The sequence below is a fragment of the Oryx dammah genome, unplaced genomic scaffold (genome assembly GCF_014754425.2).
Source record: "Oryx dammah isolate SB20612 unplaced genomic scaffold, SCBI_Odam_1.1 HiC_scaffold_2, whole genome shotgun sequence".
In the NCBI taxonomy this organism is placed as follows: domain Eukaryota; kingdom Metazoa; phylum Chordata; class Mammalia; order Artiodactyla; family Bovidae; genus Oryx; species Oryx dammah.
In genome coordinates this window covers 157,155,743-157,174,837 of record NW_024070186.1, presented here as the reverse complement: position 1 = coordinate 157,174,837, position 19,095 = coordinate 157,155,743, and the positions used below count along the sequence as shown (strand labels likewise).

Genomic DNA, 19,095 nt, shown 5'->3' with positions numbered 1-19,095 from the left:
TGGCAGTGATTCATTATGTAGCAGTGGATAAAGAACGTACATGGTTTTTAATTCACTGCTGGAGTCCTACTTCTGACCATGTCTGGCCCAAACTAACTGCTCAAAAATATGGAAGCTCAAAACACAGACATGTATGAAAAAATGCATGCCATGAATGAGGTGAAAATATAAAGGCACTTAAACTTCCAATGTGGAGAAGGCAATGGCACCCCACTCCAGTACTCTTGCCTGGAGAAACCCATGGACTGAGGGGCCTGGTGGGCTGCAGTCCATGGGGTCGCTAAGAGTCGGACACGACTGAGCGACTTCACTTTCACTTTTCGCTTTCATGCATTGGAGAAGGAAATCGCAGCCCACTCCACTGTTCTTGCCTGGAGAATCCCAGGGACCGGGGAGCCTGATGGGCTGCCGTCTATGGGATCGCACACAGTCGGACACAACTGAAGCGACTTAGCAGCAGCAGCAGCAAACTTCCAATGAGAATACTTCTCACTATAAGCTGATGGATATGTGTATCCATTTACTCGTAGGGCGATTTCAAAACTGTGCTAATTATTACCATGCTGGGCCTCACAGTAGGCCACAAGTTATCAAAATTGGTTATGTTAAGAAAAAAAAGCAGCCTTAAAAGTAAACTCTTAGCCAGATAAAGGAAAATGGGAAGATGTAAAGCCATCTATCAACGCTTTGTTCCAAACCCCCCTCAGGACCACAGTGTGAGGGGGCTGGTGCCCACCAGGGATGGGGAGGGGTGCTGGGGTCCTTGCCTTGGACGGCTCGTCACGCAGCACTGCCAGCCGGCCTTTCTGGGGGTGCTGCAGCACCACCCCGTTGCCTGAGGAGTCTGCCAGCCGGTCCGCCACAGGGAACCTGAGGTCCGGGGCGCTGCCCAGGTGGGGTCGGCTGAAACACACGGGAAAGAAGAGCGCTGTTAGAAGAAAAGAGAGCTCACTCTGTCAGGCAAGGCAGAGCCTGTCCATTTCGAAGATCGGCAATTTCACAGCAAAAGGGACCCTGGGAGGGCACTGCCCTCCTGGCTCCAATAGCAACAGGTGGCCCGCTGCCCCACAAACACTGAGGGCTCAGCCCCACCAGCTGGAAAACCCCCGTATGTGGGGAAGACGGTGCTGCCGGCAGGGTGTGGAGCTGACTAGGACAGGATCAGCTGTCTGGGGTTGGGGCATCCAGGGTCCCCCCAGAGCCAACCCTCAGGTCCCAGGGCAGGGCCTGCATCTGCTCTGCTTTCTCCTTGGCACCCCACCTCCCCTCTGGCCCGTGCCTACTCTGACCTCCCTCTCCCACATGAACTCCATAGATCACAATCACCCGTCTGCCTGGAACACTGTCTGCACCACCCTCAGTGCTTCTAAAGGCACCTCACACAACCAGCAGCAGAAGGGCCTCGGACCCACAGCTTGGAGCTGAGCTGCATTGGTGTCTCCCATTAAAGCAGAGATGAGCCTGTCACCAGACTCTGGGCTGAACGAGGCCCAGCACAGATGCTCAGGCCCTGAGCACTACGCCTGTGCCTGCAGGTGCCAGGAGCTCACTCAGCAGGGGCTTGCTGAGAGGCAGGGCAGCCCCGCCCTGACTGTGAGCTGCCTGCACTGCAGGACTGCCCAGGCTCTGCTCCGTGTTGTCTCTGGGAGGAGGGTGGCGCCTTCACGTGCAGGAGTCCCTAAACCCGGGAGACAGCGCCCTCCTCTGAGGACAGGACAGCCCATCCATCTGCAGAGCGGCCAGGGCCAACCACCAGCTCAGCCTGCTCGGGGTCACATGCTGCCCTGCTTGACGGTTTCGTAAGGAAAACTCTGCTGCACAGGAGATGGAGGTCTGGAATCTCCCCAAGCCACACCTGTCTTCCCTCCCAAATCCCCTCCCTCCTGACGGATCTGCTCCTTTCTCTGCTCCACTTCCACCCAAGGCCTGGGGCCAGAGCACACTTGGGAACTGGGTGGGGGGTACGACACCCCAACTGGGTGACGGACTGCGGACCCTCGTGGGTCCTCTGAGGGCCACAGAGGCCTCCGGATTGGGTCGCCCCCCCCAGCCATCACCTCCCAGTCCCCTCGCGGGGTGCAGGCTCCATCTCTCTCCCTCTCCTCACCCGAAGCTCTTTCTTCCGGGAGAAGGTCTCAGAGACAAGGTGACCAATTCCTCTGGGAGGTCCTGCTAAATACGCCGTGCCTGCCCTGCCTGCGAGCCATGTTTCTGGTCCCCACTCCCTCCCTCCTGAGCCAGCATAGCGCCCCCCACCCAGCCCACGCTGCCCACGAGCCCCACTCCGAGGCCCCACCTGTGCTGCTAAGTCACTGCCCTGACCCCTCGAGAGCTGCCTCCTGGAGACACCCCTCCCTCGCACCAGCCGCTGCGGCCCACTGTCCAGAGCAAAGTGGCCCCTCCTGCCACGCGGCTGCTTCCTCTTCTCATCTCTCACCCGGCTTCTCCATCTGAACCCCCCAACTGTGCCAGGCCTCGGGTCCTGGCACCAGGGCCCTCCTCGTTACCCAAAACCTGCAAGAGCAGGAGGCCGTGTCCACCTCCTCTTCCTCCACTATCTACGCAGTCCTCCTCACACTCACCTCATCCACCCCGGGAGCAGGGGTCCCCCACCTCTGACAGCACCAGCCCCTCACCCTGGAGGAGCTCTGCCACCAAGTCTGGCCATGTCCCCTATCCGTTCTGCAGGGCATGTGCTCTCCTTGAACTCCACCCACCATGGTTTTGGACTCCACCTGCCAGTTTCTGGCTCTGCCTTTGTCTCAAATCACATCTCCTTTTCTCTAGAAGAAGGCTGGGTGGGGGCCCTGGACTGCGAGGATCCCCTAAACACACGAACACAGAAATATGCGTATGGGCTCCAAACTGTCTCCTAACTCAGGATTCAAGCAGTAGTCGATATCCTACAGATGAATGAATGTCACCAGTTAAGCACTTAATAACCTTTGCTAAAGTTTATCTCTCACTTATGACCATTTTCCGTGAAGAAGCCAAAGAAACGTTTCAATACTTAATAAGAATTACCGCCCCTATAACAGCGAGTAAGAAAAAATCAGGATGCTTAGTAATCTGCTCGCCTCATTCACAAGCCAGGTGATTCCTCCCACTGCAGTCAACGGCAAGTCACGTCTCAGTCTCCATTCACGTGAAAAAGACTACAGGTCATCAACCTTCTGCGACTCTTCAGAAACATCAGTGTCACAGTCTGTCAGGCCCCTCAAATGAATACACCCAAATGTCAACTGGTCGGCCCCCCACCTCCAAACCTCCACCTGTGGTCTGGAGTGTTGTCAGTCCTGTGACCACCACTCCGTGGTACCAAGTTTGACCCTAAGGAACGATGCTTGTCTCTTCCCTCTCGCTGGCCACGAAGCTACAGGCTCCTTGAGGTGCGACCATGAGCCACACCCAGTCATGCTGTGCACACACCAGACAGGCCCTTGTCCCACTCGACAGCGCCGAGGGGAGCTGCCCGGGGGAGCGGCCTACCCGTGGTGGAGGGAGCCCCTCGCAGTCTCATCTCGTCCAGTTTGGCTCTCAGGGTTTCCGGGTTTAGAATCAGCTGGTTCTACGAAACAGCAAATACTACAGCCTGCACCGCTTGCTTTCCGGATGTAAAATGACTTGCACCAGAAAGTGCAGAACAGGTTACGTTAGTAGGTATCAACTCCGACCATTGTAATTCTGAGAAAATGTTCTCTAAGAGTTCTGTAGCAAATAGAAACACTCAGAACTTATAAACCATAATGAAGAGGAAGTTCCATCTCAGGTGTAGAAAAGGTTTCTCTGGAGGAAACATGGCAAGCCATTAACAACGACGAAGTCTGTAGAGAGAAGCTGGACGTGGGGCGGGGGTTCGGGTCAGGGGGACATGACTCACTCTATTGCCCTCGCTCCTCTCATTGCTTTAAACTGTCTCCATAGAACTCACCTGCATTCCTGGGCATTCCTCACATTCATTTCTCTACAGCCCACTTCACTTCCTCACAAGGTAAAACGAGTCAAACGGGTCAAGTTTCCGAGTCACTCGACTCAACCTGGCAGCTCTGTGCTGCGGCCGTGGCGGTCACTCACCTCATGCAGCCCCTGAGCATGTGAGACAAGCTGGTACAAAGCTCGGTGTGGAAATCACACAGAAGATTTCAAGACTCGCGGTGAAAGAAGGACGTCAAGTAGCCCGTTGGTTTTTAGGAAATTTTAGATTGTGTATGTGGCTCGTATTATCTTTCTGACGCACAGCACAGTCCACGTGAAAGGCTCACGTTTTGTCTCAGCTTTCCGGTGAACCCAGAAAGGACTACTCAGAATTCTGACCCACACACAACCACCACAGACTCTAAATCCATCTATAATGCAAACACATTCAGTGTTCAAAACCAGAAATGCTATACATGTTACAGCAGTGGATTAGCCATAAGGAAAATGTAACTCGACTTCTGCTAAGCATCTGCTCAAACTCATGTCCATTGAGATGGTGATGCCATCCAACCATCTCATCCTCTGTCATCCACTCTCTTCCTGCCTTCAATCTTTCCCAGCATCAGGGTCTTTTCCAATATGAAAATTCATATTAAAAACTGGAAATAATTACCTCAAGCAATTTTTAAATGTAATAACAAAGTTTGCAAGGCTGTGTTTTATAAAATGAGCATCAATTTCAAGGTTTAAAAAGCTGTTTTAGGACCTATTGTATAAAAAAAATGGAGAGAAGACAAAAGAATGATCTAGTTGAGATTGGCTCTGTGTTAGAAATTGCTGAGACTAATTGATGGGTCATCGGCATTTATTATACTACTCCATCCACTTTTGTGCATGTTTGAAATTTTCCATCATAATACATTTAAAAACAGTTTATTTTCTATTAAAACAGAGTCTTCTCCAGCAACACAATTCGAAAGCATCCATTCTTCAGTGCTCAACCTTCTTTATGGTCCGATTCTCACACCCATCCGTGACTACCGGAAAAACCATAGCTTTGACTATATGGACTTTTGTCAGCAAAGTGATGTCTCTACTTTTGAATATGCTGTCTATGTTTGTCATAGCTTTCCAAGGAGCAAGCATTTTTTAATCTCATGGCTGCAGTCACCAACTGCAGTGATTTTTGAGCCCAAGGAAACAAAACCTGTCACAGCTTCCACAATAAGGCGTAGGTATTCAAAGATTTTTAAAGCAAAACAAAAGTCGACTTTGAATTGGCTTAGTCATAAACAGCATCCTGATCTCAAGAGCCTCTGAGCAGCAGTTCTGAAAGTAAGGAAGTGCACGCCTGATCGGGAGACACTGAGCTCTCTGCCTAAGCGGGGAGGGCGCCTCACTGCTGGTCTCACGATGGGAGTCAGAACCACTGCCCCCTGAGGGCCCACCTGTGAGGTTCTGCAGTCCAGGTCTGAGAACGCAGGCATGGTGGGGACAGTACTGACATGGGAGGCTGGACCCGGGATCCCCACTCCATTTCCTGGATGGTCTGTATCGCCCTGTGGCCAACCTTTCCGGGAAACCTCTCTCAGGACTTGGTGATGCGAGCCTCCACCATCACCCCTTCCTGACATGCCTTCTGTCGGAGCGCAACTACTGTTCTCCTCCTGCCTAGGAGCAGCCATGCTACACACACACCGTGTCTGGACCAGCAGTTTGGCATGTGGGATTCCAGCGCCACATCCGAGGCAAGCAGGCTCCACACCTGGGCAACACGCCTTCAGCTTCATGGGCCCCGGGCTGGCACCCTCAGGTTTGTCTGAGGGGCAGTCATGAGGTCCACCTGTATCCCAAGCAGCTCCTGGGACTGGCTGGTCAGAGCAACAAGCAGCCTCTTTGAACGTGGGGACGCCCTGCCCCCTGCCCACTGCCTATGGGCAACCACCTCTGGCCCTGCTCCGGAGGAGGTGGGTGCCCGGATCAGCAGATGGGGCCACACACGTACACACTGGGCGGCAGAGATGCCAGCGGCAGAGAAAGGCAGCGCTGGCCCCTGCCCAAGCCGGGTCTCCCGCCCAGACGCCGCCTCCCGGTCAGCACACGCACCTGCTGCAGCTTCTTGTTCTTCTGTTGAGCCTCCATCTGGCGCAGCCTCTCCTCGATGCTGCCCTGTCTCTCTTCCGCCTGTCGGCCAAGAACAGCATCAGCTCTGCTCCCAACGACCCTGTCCTGATGGCACGGGGGCTGTGATTGGAGGGGTGGCAAGCGGGCCATGCTCTGTGCGGACCACGGCCCCGGGTTCGCAGGGAGCATGCCTGCATGCCTGCTCACGCAGCCTGCGTGGCTTCGGGTGTGACACGTGGCTCACAGCGGGTGCTGGTGACCGGCTCGTGAGAGGAGACGTGCTCCCCCCTGCCCCAGGCCCCGCAACCGTGGCCATTGCGCCCCCTCCTTGGACTGCCTGTGGTGAGCCAGCACGGGCAGCAGGCAGCGGCAAGCGTGGGACGCGCGAGGCACACGTTCTACCTTCCCAAGCTGGGAGGGAGTTCGAACCGTTTAGCCTCCTTAGTGGCAGAGCTTCCGGAAGACAAACGGTCGGACTACAAGGCTGACGGGGACGGACCGCAGAGATGCCCGGAGAGGAAGATCACGGGCAGAAGTGCGCCCCCTGGCGGCTGTTAGTGACCCTGCTCTGGGAGGGTCTGCGAGCGCCGGACACCGCCCGCCGCCAGCCAACCGGTGGTGTCTCAGCCACCCACTGAGCTCCGGGCAACTCTCCCAACTGCCGCGCAAGCACAGGCCTGGCCCGACGCTCCATGCCCAGCCAGTGCCCACCGGCAGCACGCGGCAACACCTTTCCCGCCAGAAGAACGGGGTGGCTGGCTGGCTGGTCATGGGGACGATGCCCCCAGCAACACCACATCCCCGGGATGTTTCTCATAAATCATGACCCCCGCAGACACGACCGCCATAAACATCACGATTCCACAGGGTCACACAGCTCGGGCCTGAGGATCTGAGGGTGAGCAAACGCCACTCGACTTGCCTGACCGCCGGTATCACTGTCACACATCCCTTCAAGGAGCGGAACCTCAGAAAGCTAGAGAAGATGGCCAGGCAAGCTGCCTCAGCAGAGCCCACTCAGCATGCTCCCGTCTCTCTGAGAGAACGGGCTCCAGAGACGTCGCCAGACTCACCTGAGTGAATCAGAAGGACATTTCAGCATCATCAGGAACACATTCGACAGGCAGGTGGAGGCGGGGATGAACTGGGAGACTGGGGCTGACATATATACAGCACTGATACTGCACATAAAGTCACCGAGTAAGGATCTAGCATACAGCACAGGGGAGTCCACTCAGTGCTCTGTGGTGAAGTAAATGGGCAGGAAATCTAAAGGAGAGGGAGACAGATAGGCAGATGACTGATTCACTTTGCTGTACAGCAGAAATTGACACAGCAGTGTAAAGCAATTTTACGCCAATAAATGAATGGATGGATGAATGAATTTTTACAAAAGGAGCACAGTGGGCTGCCTAGAACTTCTGGAAATGAGGAGTCCACACCCAGGGTGCAGCACAGTGCCAGGGCTACCCTCATGTTGGTCCACTGCCAACAGACCGCCTGGACCAGGACTCTTCTACCCCAGAGACCTCGACGCAGAGGCGGGGAGGCAGCCAGCTGCAGTCTCTCCAGTGCTGTGCTCTTACGCAGCCATCCCAAGGCTGAGATCCCCGGGAGAAGAAGGGGCCCACAGTCCACCTCAGGACGACAGACACGGCCGCCGTCACTCACTTCTCAGACGTCCTGCTGCAGTTTCATATTCACGTCCTCGGACTTGAGGAGGTCCTTCCTGGCCGTGTCCAGGTCCTCCTCCAGCTCTGTCACGTGGGCAGAGAGAGCTGCCAGGCGCCCCTTCATCTGGCTCTGCTCCTGTGACTGCTTGTCTATGACTTCCTGAGCGCGATCACCTTAGCCAGGTCTTCCTCGTGCCTTAGAGAACTGTCGCAGGGTCTCTAAGGGGGAAAGGAAGCCTTAGACAGCCTTGTCTTGAGAGGGAGGGAACACAGCACTTCTGGGCAATCGGTGAGGTCAAAACAAGGCACTAAGTGTACAAATCCAGGACGGCCAGGGGGCTGGTACCTTCTCATCCAGGGCCTTGTGGTGCTCAAAGAGCAATTTCAGTGCCCTGAGCACCTCCACCTTGCTGGTCATGCCGGCTGGGGACTGTGCCTGCCGCCTGCCCGCCATCATCCAGAGGGACGGCGCGTACCGGGAAACCAGGAACTCCAGGGGATCTAGCAGCAGCTGCAGGGCGGTGCCAAAGGAGCACCTTCAACCTCATGCTCGATTTCAGGGCCCATAACTCCTCTCAGCCTCACACTATAGCCGGAAACATGCTAAGGCACTTCGGAATCCCACCAGTTCAGTTGAAAGCTAAGAGTGGACTTCCCCAGGGGCCCAGCAGTGAAGACTCCACACTTCTGCAGGGATCACGGGTTTTCATCCCTGGTCGGGGAACTAGGATCCCACACAAAGTGTAGCGTGGACAAAAATCTAAGTTAAGAGAACTCCCCCATCAAATGTACTAAAGTTACATTAGCTCTCATCATAAATCTGAAGCAAGGTATGAGAACCCCGAACTGATCCGCCCTGGTCTGCTCAGTGGGAAGATGTGAAAAATGACTTGAAAATCAGACAGAGTTTAAGGACAGCAACATGGAGGCCAGCAGTGACCCATGCGGGGCAAATGTCAACACCTGAGAGTCCCCATACTGACCCTGGTGTTGTTGATTTCTGCCTTCAGCACTGATATTTCTTCTTCTCGTCTCTGAAGTTGCTCCCTAAGTTGTTGTACATTCTTCTTCTCCTAAGAAACAATGAAATGAGAACCTAAATGCAAACATAAATGAAAAAGACAGCGAGACTGTGAAGACTGGCCCTGTCAAGTCTCTCCAGGCTTCACACAAAGGATCTCCCAGCCCCTCCAGAGAAGAGGGGGTCCACTGACCCCAAGACCACACAGACCACCACAACTCAGACCGACCTTCAGCCTCCCCATTGACCTGGCAGGCACGTGGCAGGGGAGAACCCAGAATCCAAGCCTGCCATCTCAAGGCCCAGGGACGTCTGAGAAGCTTTCCTAAACATAAACCTAACAACAAAGTGGATAAAGAGATTCTTAAACGAGACACAGAGCAGTGACCTAGAGCCACTGGGGAGAGTGAAGAACAAAGGGAACCACCAGGCTTTGGCGTGTTCCTCTGGGAAAAAGGCAGATGGCACCCCAAGGCCATCTGTTAGCCTGACTCCACGGAAGCCACCCAGTCATTCAATCTACTGGTTAAAATGTAAAATTGATGGTATATGTATTTTGCCACAATTTGTGTGCACGTGGGGCCATCCACGTGGTGAACTTGCTCAAACTGAACCACACGTTCTTCTATTTTTCTTTGCAGAATTTAAAAAATCCTGGGCTATGTATCCCCTACTACATACTGAGTGTTCAGAACCCAGAACAGTGCCCAGCACTTATAAGAGGCATGTAGTAGACATGTGTAGCTATGAGGGTGTATGTTATACACGGATGCCGTAGGTACCCGTGATTAAAATACTGGACACACTGCTCTGTTCTTTGGAAGATGAGAGACATTAATGGGCTTAGCCTTTCTACTTCAAGGACTGACTCTCTAGTACCGGGGTGCAGCCCTGGTGGATCCAGGGAATTTGAAGGTGGGGCGTCGTCGGCGTCTTTGGAAAAATACATATTTAATTACAGATATAGAGAGAGATTAGAAACGGATAGTGTAGTAGGATAATTAGTGGAGAAAAGAGGCTGAATTTCAGCCAGAGAAACGGGAGCAAGAAAGAAGCGACATGGTGGAATCAGTCTTTCCGGAAACTGATCGGATTTCTTTATTTGGGGGTTTGCTTATATACCTTTTGTTACACATAGGGATGAATACAGAGTCACGCAGCGGTCTTAGGGATATTACATCATCTTCTGGCCATGAGTAAGACCTGCTGACATTCTATGATCTTTTCTTTCTGATAACCAGAAACCTTATTTCTTCCAAGGGTAGTTTTTCTTAAACCAGGCACCACCCTCCAGATAAAGTTGCATTCCTATAGGGTGAGGGTATAGTGAGTTACAATCAAGAAAGGAATTTACTTAACCCAAGGTTAACAGGATTAATCTTAAAGGTTAATACTTATTTCTCCTATATGTTTAAAGGTTAATACTTATTTCTCCTATATGTTTAAAGGTTAATACTTATTTCTCCTATATGTTTAAAGGTTAACACTTATTTCTCCTATATGTTAGTTATATTCATTATACGGGCAGGGAATATGGAGATTTAGCAGCAAACATCAGCCTGACAAATGAAAATCCTTTCACCAATGGTCCCCTTAAGATCTATTTAGTCTTAAGATAGCGATAAAGATACATTTTTACATAACAAAGACACAGTGATTTATAACAAAGCACAGTGATCTATTATGAAAGAGAAAATTCATTAACTCAAAAAGTCTAGTATTGCTAACATCAAAAAGTACATTTTCTTTTCTATATTCCAAATACATTGATTAATATATTCCGAGATGCCTAAGGATGTGGAGGCCTGGTGGCAATCATTGACTCAACAATGAGAAAAGCCCTATGCTAATTAAGACTCTCAAAATACTCCAAAACACTCTGTGTTTTAGTGGCAGGAGTATGGATAATCCTGTCACACAAGCTAGTCTGTCAGCAGAGAGGTTTGACCTGAGACATCCTTGTCCCACCCAGAGCAGGGAATTAGCAGCAATCATTGACACAACAAATGAAAAACCCTTCACCCATATAATTCCTAACCAACCCACTATTCTGATAATTTCTAACTCCCCAAAAGAATTTGCCTTTTGTAAGTCTAAAACATCTCATGCCTCTCAGATTGGGAGGCTGTAAACAATCACATGTGGCCAGAGGAACCTCTACAGGCGGGCTAGATAACCTTCAGAGGAGTCGTAAGCTGAAACACTCTTGTCACGCCCAGGAATTTTTATTGCCTTGGAGCTGCACGTTTACTCCTTCTCCAAGAAAAACGGTTATGGGGGAGAGCCCCTGGTAAAGTCAGAGGCGTAGACGACAGCATAAAACAGACTCTGGTTTGGGGGTAGATGCTCGGGAACAGGGGGTTTCCTGAGGCTTGATCACGCCTTTTCGTATGCCAAGCCTCCTTCCTCATGACCTTTGCCACGGGCGGAATTCCTCATGCTGGTCCCCAACACTCTAGCTCGATCCTCATGCCTCAGAGACTCCTCCAGCCAGTATATCTTTTCTTTGGAAGAAGGGAATCGTTAAGGGGATTGGCGTTTCTGCTTCAAGGACTGACTCGACAGCTCAGTCCTCATGCCCCAGTGACTCTTCCAGCCAGTGTTTCCCTTCTTGTGGGGCCCCTGCCCACCCTCCACGCAGCACCTGCACAGCATCTTACAAGGTAAACGGCTGGGGTCAATGCTGCGCACTAAGGCTAAAACGCCCTGGCCGGCAGGGCCCACAGCCATGCTAATGAAATGAAACACAACCCCGACACTTCGCCGGGTGAGGGCCAATCTGATGGGCCCAGCTGCAGGCGGCTCTCACCTCAGGCCACTCTCCTTCCAGGACTTGGGTGGAGGCCAAGTTCTTTCTTGTCTTGGCCTGTGCCTTGGGGTTGCAGCACTGGAATAACGCCCACAGGCGGGCCCTTCTGCGACCCATCCTCACCGAAGGGGGCAGCCCCAAACTTGGGGGCTACCCTTGTTTCACGGTAGGATACCTCGGCTCCTGAGCTAGCACCACCGATCTCCCACTACGACCACCACTATTCACACTACGACCACCACTCTCACACACACCACTCTCACACACACCACTCTCACACACACCACTCTCACACACACCACTCTCACACTAGGACCACTGCTCTCACACTAGGACTACCTGCACCACTGTCTCAAGGAGAAATGGCACCAAGGCTCTGCCCCCAGCACTTATCCCAGAAGCCTGGAACAGGAACCCATTCAGTCACAAGGGGCTCCGTGGTAACAGGGGGGCTGGGCTCAGGCCAACCATCAGGGGTGCAGAGAGGGGGGAGGGGCTGCCAAAAAGACGACCGGGGAGTGTGGGGTGCTGGAGAAGGAAGGCCATGCCCATGGCTTAGGCCCCCTGTCAAACATGATCCTGCAAGGTACTGGGTCACAGTTGAACCTACCTGTATAAACTGCTTCAGAAACCACCACCCCTGGGAATGAACACATCTTCTAAGTGGGCTTCTTCCCCCTCTAATCCCCAAACAACCCTCCAGTGAGGCTACTGAAAGGCACCCCTGAAGTCAAGGGTGTCCCCAGAACTGACCCGGCTGAGGAGGACTCACCACGCTAGCTGCCCCTCACTCTTACCCTGACCTCTGTCCTCCCTGTCGGACTACCTCACTCGAGCTCAGCAAGGGCTTGACCAACCTCACTCCAGGCACCTAAAATGAACCCACAGTGGGTACAGGGGTTCATTCAACCTGCTGTGAACTCGTCCTCTAAACTTCGATCATGGTCTGCCAGATGACTCTGCCCCGTGGGGGTTGCACGGTGGAGGTTCAGGTGTCCCTGCCTCGAGCCGCGACAGCCAGCACCTCCCAGACCCCGCCAGGTGCTGCCACACCCTCCGCCCCCAAGTCTCCCACCCCTTTCCTGGCCCCAATCCCACCCTTGCAGCTCTCCACTCGCCAGGGCACAGGCCACACTGCTCCTGGCTCAGCCCGGACCTCTGCTGTCACTTGAGGGCCTCAGTTCCCAGGGTGCTTGGGGTCCTATATCCACCCATCTCAGCAATTACAGACACTGGGAGAGACAGAGTACAGTTTGGGGTCCTGCCCGCAGTTCACCCTGAGCACGTTCTCTGTTGTTTGCTTTATCTATTGGAGTTCTCTGAGATGTGTTTTTAAAACCTCAACTGTTGCTTTCAAAAAGACCATAAAGTCACTGTGCTCAACTTTAAGAATAAAATCTTCATTTTCAACCTTAAAGTGAAACGGGAGGGAAGACTAGAAGCAGTCATTTTTTCAAACTGAAAAAGAAAACCCACATGTGACCATGTCACAGAACACAGGTCATGTCACACCTCCCTCCTCATCTTCTCCTCCACCACCAGCAGCCCGTCATTGCAAGGCCTGCCCCGGGCCGGCAGGGGAAGGGAAGAGGGCAGACCGGCTCCTCTGTCTCTAGGCCGCGTGGGCCGCTTGCTCCACCTCCTTCCCAAGTTCACGTGGCACTGAAACAGCCCGGGCAAGCTGGGGGTTCTGATCAGAAACACAACCGTGGGTACCAAGGAAGCACCCCGGGTTCTTGTTTTCCTTGGTATCAAATAACCTTGATCAATACAATTACTGGGCCTGTTACATGTGGCTTCAGATCAAAGAGGACCCCCAGGGTGTCCCCACTTCCAGTGACAGACCCGAACAGCTTGTAGGTCCGCCTACCAGAGCTAGAAAAGCGAAATACGGTTTAAAAGAGGTCTTAGGCAGCCACAATCGAAGATTTCAAACAAAAGGGAAGCCCAGGGAGGGAACTAGAGACTGAGAGGGCCGCTCCTTCCCTCGGGGGCATCTGAGCAAAGCCCACTCTGTGAAGAAAAGGCAGGGAAAAAGTTAAGCAGAGGGGGCTGGCTAACACCGCTCCAGACAGTTCCTTGGGCTGGGGAGAGAAAACTTCCAGCGCAGGCCTGATGAGTCAGTCCGCATGTCAGAAAACATACCTAACACTCTGCCCAAACCGGCTGAGCGCTGAGGATCAGTCACCTCGTGGTGTTCAGGAGACAGACCGTGGGCTTCAGGACCTGCCAAGAAGGGAGGCCCTAGGAGGCACCCCAGGCTTCCAGACTGAGACGCTGGAAAGCTCCTCCCTGGGGTCGGGGGAGAAGGTGGGGGAAGGATGCTGAGACTGAGCTTACAAGGACCCCCCAGCCTCAAGTCCCTCAGGCTCTGAGTGAACAGACAGCTCTGTCCCCACTGGACGTCTGCATCACAGGAAACTCTGGTGAAGGCAGCATCATTCAGAACCTCTAGCATTTTCCAAACATAATGTCCAACATGCAACCAAAAAAGCAAAAGAGGGTGTAACAACAAACAGGACCAAGAGAAAAAGAACTGAACCAGATCCAGAGATACCAGATGTATATCAGCATATCACAGTATGCTAGAGGTATCAGATGAAAACGTCCCCTGTTCAAAAATATACTTGACAAAAGGAAACATTTCTGAGAATCAAAACCGACTCTAGAACTTTACAATAACAGTGACTGAACTTAAGAACTCATTCTCTGGGCTTATCATCAGATTGGACGTAGCTGAAGAGAGGATCAGTGAACTGAAAGATGAATCGTTTAAAATATATATATACATAATAGGGGAAAAGTATAGAATATATTGAAGGAGCCTGTCGTCACACTATGCTGTTAAAAACTATCAATGGGGACCCTCATGGTGGAGAAAAGACAGAAAGCGGAATAAGAAATGCTTACAGGGATTGAAACTAAAGAGCCTCTTAATGAAAGTGAAAGGGGAGAGTGAAAAAGCTGGCATAAAACTCAACATTCAAAAAATGAAGATCATGGCTACTGGCCCCATCACTTCATGGCAAATAAATGGGGAAACAATGGAAACAGTGACAAACTTTCTTTTCTTGGGCTCCAAAATTACTGCAGATGGTGAAATTACAAGATGCTTGCTCCTTCCAAGGAAACCTATGACAAACCTAGACAGCATATTAAAAAGCAGAGACACAACTTTGCCAACAAAGGTTCATTTAGTCAGAGCTATGGTTTCTCCAGGAGTCATGTATGGATGTGAGAGTTGGCCCATGAAGAAGGCTGAACGCCAAAGAATCAATGCTTCTGAACTGGGGAGTTGGAGAAGACTCTTGAGAGCCCCATGGACTGCTAGGAGATCCAATCAGTCAATCCTAATGCAAAGCAGTCCAGAATATTCATTGGAAAGACTGATGCTGAAGCTCCAATACTTTGGCCACCTGATGCGAAGGACTGACTCACTGGGAAAGAACCTGATGATGGGGAAGACTGAAGGCAGGAGGAGAAGGGGATGACAGAGGATGAGCTGGTTGCATGGCATCACTGACTCGATGAACATGAGCTTGAGCAAGCTCCGGGAGTTGGTGATGGGACAGGGAAGCCTGGCGTGTTGCAGTCCATGCGGTCGCAAGGGGTCAGATACAGAGCGACTGAACTGACTGACAGGGCCAGTGGCAAGAGTTGGTTCAAGAATCAGACCATTGACTCAAAAATGAAAACCACACATTGGTTTCAGCAGCTCTGTGGGTGCCTAAGGCAAGAAGTAAATATTCAAGCGCGCAGAGGAAAAAAGGTGTGGCTTTTAATGGCACAGCAACACTGAGACCTGACTTTCCCAGAACAAGGAAGTCAGAAGATCATGGACTGGTATCTGTAAAATGCTGAAAAACAAATAACCACCAACCTGGAATTCTATACCCAACAAAAACACTCTTCAAAAGTGAAAGCAAAATAAAGACTTTTAGAGCAAATGAAAATGAGACAACTCATCACCCACACAAATGAACTAAATAAATATTAAGGCAGTGCTTTGGGAAAAAGAAAAGTAGTCTCTGATGGAAATATAAAAAACAAGTAAAGACCAACAATGAGGTAACTGTGAGGGTAAATATAAACTCTACAAAACAATGATGTTAATGCCAAAAATATATCTAACAGTTTAAAGGGTAACAGTGACAAGGAGGAAACAGTCGTGTCAGGGAGGCAGTAAAAGTACTATGTTAGACTTGAATGTAAAGCACACTCGGTGTCTGCAAATGTGAACCCAACAACCTGGCAGAGGAGCCCAGAACTAGAGAAACACTTCATACTTCTCAAAGAAGGCAAGAGAAAAGAACACAGACGAGGTGGGACAAACAGAAAACACACAGCAACTTGGTGTCTACACACTGAATATCCACATTATAAACAGAGCAAATACTCTCATTAAAAGATAAAGTGTCAAACTGATTCCAGTGAAAACTATACACTCTTCACAGAGGTACGTTAAGATGGAAGGTCTTTTAGACAGGTGAAAGTAAAAGATACCCAGGCCAACAAGGACAGAAAACTGACATGGCAACATCACTGTCAAATAGTGTCTAAAGAAAGAGGCATGACTAGCGATAAAAAGGAGCATCTCATACTGATACCAGTGCAGTCTAGCAAGAAGATGAGGATTGTAAATTTCAGTGTACCTAATAACATAACCTCAAAATATCAATACATAAAACTGACAGAAATAGAAAAGGAGTAACAGCCGAGTTCATAACCCCAGTGGGAGACGTGACAGACGCGTCTCTCGTGGAACCGGGCCCCCTGGTACGTAGTCACCTGCAGCCATGAAGTACCTGGAATGCGGCTGGCTCTACAATGAGATGTGCTGCACACTTGAAACACACACTGGATTTTAAAGACTTAGTGTGAAAAAAAGAACGTCAACTATTTCATGAGGTTTTATCATGTTGCCTAGACACTGAAATGACAGTATTTTGGGTGTGTTAAAATAAAACATATTACAGGTAATTTCACCTACTTATGCTTTTACTCAATGTGGCTACCGGAATCTGAATTACATGAGTGACAAACCTGCTGTAACTGATACACACGGAACATTGCATTCCCACGGATACATGTTATTTTCAAGAGCCCAAGGAACATACAACAAAAAGAATATATATTGGGCCATTAGGAAAGCTCGAATTATTTCAAAGGACTGAAACAATGCAGGGTATACCTAGGGATTGCAATCGGCTGACGGTTTATGGGCCCTCAAACTTCACCCCGCACATGGTGATGATCCTAGGAGGCAGGCGCTCTGGGAGGGGTCAGGTCAGCAGGGAATGGGCTCCTGTGCTGCGAGGACAGGAGAAGCAGCAGGCAGTCTAAGAACCAGGAAACAGGCCTCACCAGACGTAGCACCTGCTGGTGGTCTTGGGACTCCCCAGCCTCCAGGCCCACAAGAAACAACTTTCTGTTGTTTATCAGCTAGTCTACAGTATTTACAATAGTATCCCAAAAGGACGAAGACGGGGCTCTTCATGGAACTAAGCTAGAAATAAAAAATAGGTCACTAGGAAAACCTCCCCAAACATTGGGAAGTTAAATGACATACTGCTTGGAAGAATTCCATGAATAATAATTTAAGAAAACACAATGAAAATTAGAAAATACTTTTCCATAAAAGATAATGAAAAGCTGGCTTCTTCAAACTTGTGGGATGCAGCGAACTGTGTTTAGAGGGAAACTTGAAGCCTTACGCACATATACTGGAAAAGAAGGAAGGCTAAAACTCAATTAAGCCTCTGTCCCTAGAAACCAGAAAAAAAGCAAAGCAAACGAAACACAAGGCAGATGGGAAAAAAAGGAGCAGAAAATAAGGAAAGAGAAAGCAAATATGATTTTTTTAAAAAACAAAGCCCAAAGTTGGCTCTTTGGAAGGACTGATAAAAGTGATAAACCCCTACAGAGACTTATTAAGAAAAAGAAACAAAGCACAAATCACCAGCATCGAGGAGTTTTAAAAAGAGGGACAACACATCTTGCAGATAAGAAAGATATTATGAACCACAGCTCACTTACTAACTGGAGAGTCTGCTCGCCTCAATAAATTCCTAGCAGGGGGAAAATGCTTTACTGAAATAGACCCAAGAAGACATACAAAATCAGAAAATTTTATTTGCATGGAAAAAATTACATCTGAAATTAAAAGCCTCCCCACAATGAAACTAACTGGTTTTGCCAATCAATTCTTCCAAAAATCTAGGGAAGAAAGTAATCTCACAGGAATTCTTGGGGTAAACAAAGAACACTCTCCAACCTTGTTTTATAAGACTAGCATAACCTTGATACTAAAACCAACGAGGAAGAAGTACAAGAAAGTAAAATTACAGACTCTGAGTATGATGAAATAATCCTAAATAAAACGCAACAAAGTCCAACAGAAGGAGAATACATCGAGATCAGGTTGGGGTTGTTTTAGAATCACAGAATTTTTAAAAGTTAAATCACCACATAAAAGAAAACTCACCTGTTTCAAAATCTGCAGAAAATAAACTTAAGAAAATTTAATGTAATAATTTTAGTTCATGACTAAGAAAAAACTCTTAGTAAACTAACAGAGAAGAATTTACATATTTTGATAAAAATATCTACAAAAAAGCTAATATCCTGTGTGATGGTGAAATACTGAAAGCTTTTCTTCTGATAATGGGACAGAGACAAGGATACTTATTCTCACTACTTCTGTTCACCACTGTACTGGAGATCCTAGTCCGTACACTAAGGCAAGAAAAAGGAAAGGGTTATCACAGTTGCAAAGGGGAAAAAAAGCACTTATTTGCAGACATAATTGTGTATACCTAAAAAAATACAATTAGAATGATTTGAAGTAAATGGATTTACCAAGGGAATATAGAAAAGTCAATTCTATCTCTATCTATTAGGAATTTATAATGGCACTCAAAATATCAAGATATCTAATTAAACATGTGCAAGAAATACAGTGCCGGGGTCCAGCCCCGGTGGATCCAGGGAATTCGAAGGGTGGACGGCGTTGGTGGAAAACTTATTTGTTTAGAGATAAGATTAGATTAGGAAGAAAATAGATTAGGAAAAAATAGATTAGGAAGAAAATAGATTAAGAAGAAAATCTTGAGACAAGAGGTTTGCACCATCTACGTAGGGCCACCGGCATCTGTTTGAATATCGGAGAGTGCCCCACCTTGGGCTCTCTCTCTTACAGATCTTAGAAGCCGGGACAAATAAGTAGACATGATGAGCCTCCGTGCTCCAGGTGGGAATTCAGCCGGAAAAAGAAAAGAATGACATGGGGAAGCCCAGCATCGGTGCAAGACTCCAAAATCTATTTTTCAAAATCAGCTTATATACCCCAAGTTGTACATAAAGAAAAAGAGTTATGCAGGGGCAGCAGTCCTGACCCTCATTGAGACAAGGCTTTCTTTTTGCATACCCTCCTGTATACAAAAGGTCTCAGGTGGCTTAAATTATCTTCTGGCCAAGAGGCTTGTTAACATTTTTATGGCTCTCTTCCTGGATAATTGTCCAGAAAACTCCTTTTCCCTAGAAGTGTTTCC

General features: G+C 49.6%; 1 protein-coding gene and 1 pseudogene across 1 annotated transcript in view; both read right to left on the bottom strand.

Moving 5' to 3' along the window:
- The window catches only part of LOC120882208, a 933,819-nt pseudogene that overhangs the window by 21,561 nt on the left and 893,163 nt on the right, over positions 1 to 19,095 (bottom strand).
- The window catches only part of LOC120859227 (olfactory receptor 5M11-like), a 70,459-nt gene continuing 64,521 nt past the window's right edge, over positions 13,158 to 19,095 (bottom strand). Inside the window, 2 exon segments of the mRNA XM_040235410.1 lie at positions 13,158 to 13,235; positions 13,324 to 13,420. Of these exon segments, the coding sequence (XP_040091344.1) occupies positions 13,158 to 13,235; positions 13,324 to 13,420 (175 nt within the window).